The sequence below is a fragment of the Galeopterus variegatus genome, unplaced genomic scaffold, assembly GCF_000696425.1.
Source record: "Galeopterus variegatus unplaced genomic scaffold, G_variegatus-3.0.2 Scaffold2453, whole genome shotgun sequence".
NCBI classification, from domain to species: domain Eukaryota; kingdom Metazoa; phylum Chordata; class Mammalia; order Dermoptera; family Cynocephalidae; genus Galeopterus; species Galeopterus variegatus.
This window is the reverse complement of record NW_007728564.1, coordinates 260,384-265,854: the sequence shown is the minus strand read 5'-3', so window position 1 is coordinate 265,854 and position 5,471 is coordinate 260,384. Positions and strand designations below refer to the sequence as shown.

The 5,471-nt window shown below is 38.4% G+C and overlaps 1 protein-coding gene across 1 annotated transcript in view; it reads left to right on the top strand.

Annotated features, from left to right (window-relative positions):
* Window positions 1–803: 803 nt before the first annotated feature.
* The window catches only part of SNX3 (sorting nexin 3), a gene marked incomplete at its 5' end in the record, with an annotated part of 10,599 nt that continues 5,931 nt past the window's right edge, over window positions 804–5,471 (top strand). Inside the window, one exon of the mRNA XM_008581766.1 lies at window positions 804–899. Within this exon, the coding sequence (XP_008579988.1) occupies window positions 804–899 (96 nt within the window). The remainder of the gene's footprint in view (window positions 900–5,471) is intronic.

The window sequence follows — 5,471 nt, the reverse complement described above, 5'->3', positions numbered from 1 at the left end:
ACCGGCAACAGATTGCAACCCTCAGTGTCGCGCCCGTACCGGACCGGGACCGGCAACGGGATCGCAACCCTCGGCGTTGCGCCCGCACCTCGCTCAGCCAGTGAGCTGCCGGTCTGTATGTGGGATCCAAACCATCGGCGGGAGCGCCGCTGCGCTCCCAAGCAGCACACTGTAGCAGTGCGCCACCGGGCCGGCCCTTAAAGTTGCTCTTTGCCTGTAAACATCTGCATCTGGTCTACTGACCATGACTTAATTTCCTACAAGTGGTAAGAGTGCAGACATGGCATTTTTTAGAAGGCCATTAAGAATAACGCTTTCTTTCTTTCTTTCATTATGCTAGATCTGGTCTAGTCCTAATATCAAAATATTTTGTATTTCACTTAAAAGTGGTTAAGTTCTGTTTCCCCTGTGAGGACTGTATACTGGAGTACTAGCTGAGCTGGATAGCAGTCAGAGCTCGTATTTTCTCACCCCTGTTCAGTTGACATTTTTACAGCTCAACAAAATAATAGGGAAAAAAATGACCTATATTTATGTAAATAACCTCAGCAAAATGACATCCAAAAGCATATGTGTGAAGGTGCATTTTAAAAGTTGTATTCTAGTGTAAATAATATTCTTTTTGTCAACTGGCAAAATTAATTTTGTTACAAGTAAAAGTGTCATCTTAATAACTTAAAGATTTTCTTATCTTAAGGTAACCAGCCTTGCCATTTTGTCAGTTTGACAGATCTATATCCCCCCTCTTTTTTTTGTAGACCCATTAACATGCTTCAACTTATGAGTGACTTTTTTTGTTTCAGACAAATCTTCCTATTTTCAAGCTGAAGGAATCCACTGTTAGAAGAAGATATAGTGACTTTGAGTGGCTGCGAAGTGAATTAGAAAGAGAGAGCAAGGTGAGTAACTTGTAATGCAACTTTAAAGCAAAACATTGCAAGTTTTAATGTTTAAGACTTCTCAGGAATATTATCTTGAATAAAGTGGATAAAAGCAAATATGATTTTTTTTTTTCAAATAGTTTAACTTCATCTTATTTCATGGGAGATGGGAAAGAGTCTTTGTAATTTTTCCTTAGAACTCTTTCTCTTGTCTACTTTAAAGGCCCAATGGCCTTTGCTGACTCACACTTGAATAACACTTCTTAGAACCTTTTTGCTATTGCGTCCTTCCTTTCTATCGTCTTCCTATTCCACCTTTCCCTCTGCACACCCCTTGCCACATTTCTCTTCCTCAATACATCTCATGTCAGTGTATTTCCAATTTTGTTTTACTGATGCATAATAAATACGTTTTTTCATCATTCACACTTATGTACATACGTGTAACAGTAGTTTCATAAAACAATAATAATCACCTTACTCTGTGATACATGCTTATAATTCTTCAGATTAGCTTTTTACATGGTGGCCATGATCCAATAATGGATTGCCACCTGTAATTTGAAAAACACTGTTCAATACCTTGGTAAGAATTGGCTTTTCTTAGAAGAAAATTTGGTGGCTTCAGCTGCAAAATAAATTAGAAGGAGAATTTATTTTGCCTTAACATTTATGAAGCATGTTTAGGGGTCTCACTCTAATGTTCTTATTTCAGCCCTAAGTCAGAATGACAGCAGAGGCATGGAGTCATGGAAGGACATAGTATGCTCAGAATGATGAAAAGTTGTTTTGCGATGAGAAGGTATTAGAAAGAAGTGGGCATGGCAGGAGTCCTGAAATAAGTTAAGGCTAGGTTGTGCTTATTTCTGAAGCATAATAAACTAGAAATGGAGGAAAAACATTTTTTTTTTTTCCTTTTTGTCTTTTTCTGTGTCCGGCAACGGATCGCAACCCTCAGTGTCGCCCCCGTACCGGACCAGGATCGGCAACGGGATCGCAACCCTCGGTGCTGCTCCCGCGCCTCGCTCAGCCAGTGAGCGGGAACCGGTCTGTATGTGGGATCCGAACCCTCGGCGGGAGCGCCGCCGCACTTCCCAAGCTGCGCACTATAGCAGTGCGCCACCGGGCCGGCCCCGGAGGGAAAACATTTTTAACGAGATAAATGTAGCTGGATATGAGAGCACCATACACAAATCATATCATTCCATCAAAAACATAAAGGAAAACCAGTATTACTCAAAAGAATATCAAAATATAAAATACTTATGAGTAAAACTGGGAATATAGAACCCACATAAAGAAAACTCTAAAATTTCACTGAAAATCAAAAGAACACCTCAATAAATAGAAATACTACATTCCTGATTTGGAATATTCACTTTTGAAGATTCATTAATTCTACAAATATTTGAGAGCTCATTCTGTGTGTTGTAGGAATTACAGATAGAGCTGTGAACAAATTAAGGTCACCTCTTTTATGGGGACCCCTTCCATTCTATTAGGTGAGATGGAGAAGTGATGAAGAGAAGGCAGAAAAAAATAGTAAAATATATAGTATGTCAGATGATGGTGTGGTCTTAAAAACAATGTTAAGAGGTTAGCTCACTTGGTTAGAGCATGGTGTTATAACACCAAGGTCAAGGGTTCAGATCCCCATATTGGCCAACCACCAAAAAACAAAACAAAGCAAAAAGTTAAACTAAAGGAAATACAAAGTGCCAGGGTAGCTACTCTCATGGGACCACCAAGAGAAGGCCTCACTCATAGGTGACATTTTTAGCCAAGACCTGAAAGAAGTAAAGGAATGTCTCCTAACTTATTTATAAATTCATAAAATTCTAATAGAAATCTCAGTAGGAGTCTATATAAACTTGCAGATTTATATATGAACTTTAGAATCAGAGAAAGGTCAAGAACAGCCAAAAATCATTTTCAATATATATTGAGGTGTTTGTTCTACATCAGAGTATATCTCTTGGCTATAGTAATTAAAACACTGTGCTGTTGCTTTAGACTTGGGCGATAGATTAGTGGAACATATATGTATTTATAGGGAATTTAGATCATAACAAAAGTAACGTCAATCAGTGGAGAAGGGAATTCAGTAAATGGGTTTGAAACATTTGGCTATTTGGGAGTAAAGATTTATAACTCATGCTATATGAATCGCAGATGGCTAGATCTAAATATGCAAAAGAAGTTAGGAAAGTTTTGGGTACTGAAGAAATTCTTTATGACCATGGGAAAGAATCGTCTTGATAGGCTTTGGGCTTTGCTTAACATAGCACGTGTGGCGTGCACTGGAATGTTTAATAAACATTTGCCAAGTGTATACTTCATTTTTTTTTAAGTTCACTCATTTAGAGTGTACAATTCAATGGTTTTAAGTGTATTTGCAGAGCTGTGCAGTCATCACTACAGTCAGTTTTAGAATATTTTTGTCACACCATAAAAGAAACCCTGTAACCATTAGTCGTCACTACCAGTTCCTCCCCAACCCCTCCTCACCCAGTCCTGGGCAACCACTGATCTACTCTCTGGAAGGACTTGCCTGTTCTGGACTTAGCATATAAACAGAAGCACAGAATGTGTGATCTTTTGTGACTGGCTTTCTTCACTTAGCATGTTTTCAAGGCTCATCCTATTGTTATATGTGTCAATACTTCATTTCTTTTTATTCCTAAATAATACTCTATATTGTGTGGATATACCACATTTTATTTATCCATTCATCATTTGGTGGACATTTGGGTTGTTACTACTTTTTAGCTATTATGAATAATGCTGCTGTGAACATTTGTGCACAGGTTTTTGTCTGGACATACACTTTCATTTCTCTTACCTAGGAATACGATAACTCTTTAACATTTTGAGGAACTGCCAGCCTGTTTTCCAAAGTAGCTGCACCATTTTACATTCCCACCGGCAATGTGCGAGGGTTCCACGTCTCTCCGCATCCTCACCAACACTTGCTGTTACTTGTCATTATCATGGCTATCCTAGTGTTGTGAAGTGGTATCTCATTGTGGTTTTGATTTTCATTTCCCTCATGGCAAATAATGTTGACCATCTTTTCATGTACATATTGGCCATTTATGTATCTTGTTTGGAAACATCTTTATTCATATCCTTTGCCTGTTTAATTGGGTTGTCTTTTTATTATAGAATTGTAGCTGTCCATTATCAGATATTGGAAAAATCTCCCAGTTTGTGGGTTGTTTTTCACTTTCTTGATGGTGTCCTTTGAAGCAGAATATTTCACATTTATCAATAGACCAGTTAAATATCTTGGGAGTTCAACCTATGTGAACATTTTACTCATATTACAGTATTGCTAAGAACAGTATAGTCAAGTTATTTTGTTAGACATTAGTACTTTTAACTAAGATCTGTTAAACTGAGCTAGAAATTAGGTGACATTTTTTGTGTTTAGTAGCCGTATGATTAGATCTTTGAGCTTGTATTCTAGTGTGCTTTGGCTTTAAATATGTTTGCAAGATATCCTCCTGTCTACTTCTTATGTCATGTGCACACACGTCTTTGGATTTATGAATTTTAAGTTGGTGTAAGAATTTTTTTTTGGTGGGTGGGGGGACAGCTGGCCATTACAGGTTTCTGAACTCTTGACCTTGGTGTTACCAGCACCATACTCTTAACTGAGTGAGCTAACTGGCCAGCTGCTAGAATTCTAATTAGATCTTTTCAGACTGCTGAAGGAAAAATAATTTGATGCCAAAGAGGATCTTTGGAATCTTAACTGGACAAGCCATTCATGATTTTTGTAGATCATTAATTCTGTTGCCTATGACCTCACTATTCAGTGAATAATATTTGAATATTATGTTAGGAAGACTTTTTCTCTACATATGATAATACGTAGTAATTTTGTTCTTAGATTTTATGCTAAATTTTACTGGGAGATTCTCAAGCGTGAGAGGGAAGAAAAAAAAGAGAAAGAAAAAAATTCATTATAAATTCTACCCAGAATTAATGGTGGTTATTTATTTAATACACTGGTTCTAGATTCCATTTTTTTTTTTTTTTTTGTCTTTTTTCGTGACCGGCAACGGATCGCAACCCTCAGTGTCACGCCCGTACCGGACCGGGACCGGCCACGGGATCGCAACCCCCGGTGTTGCTCCCGTCCCTCGCTCAGCCAGTGAGCAGCCGATCTGTATGTGGGATCCGAACCCTCGGCGGGAGCGCCACCACGCTTCCCAAGCGGCGCACTATAGCAGTGCGCCACCGGGCCGGCCCAAGATTCCATTTTTTAATAATAGTTTTGTAGATACAGCTACCCTGCCCACCAGATAACCATTCTACTGAAACTCAGTGGTCAGAATTTCTTTGTTTCACTTGTAAAGTCCCTGCAGATTTTAATTCTCAACTTGACAAATGCTAATATAGGAGAGAGATTCAAGAATGCTAAAGCAAACTTAAGGAGCTAAATCCTTAGATGTCTCAGTATTGGTCATCCAGGGAGAGTAAATCTAGGAAGGGATTACAAAATTTATGTTGGGCATTTGCTTCTGTGTTTTTTTTTTTTTTGCTGTTATTTTGTTTTTTGCTATTCTTTATGAAGATGAATTG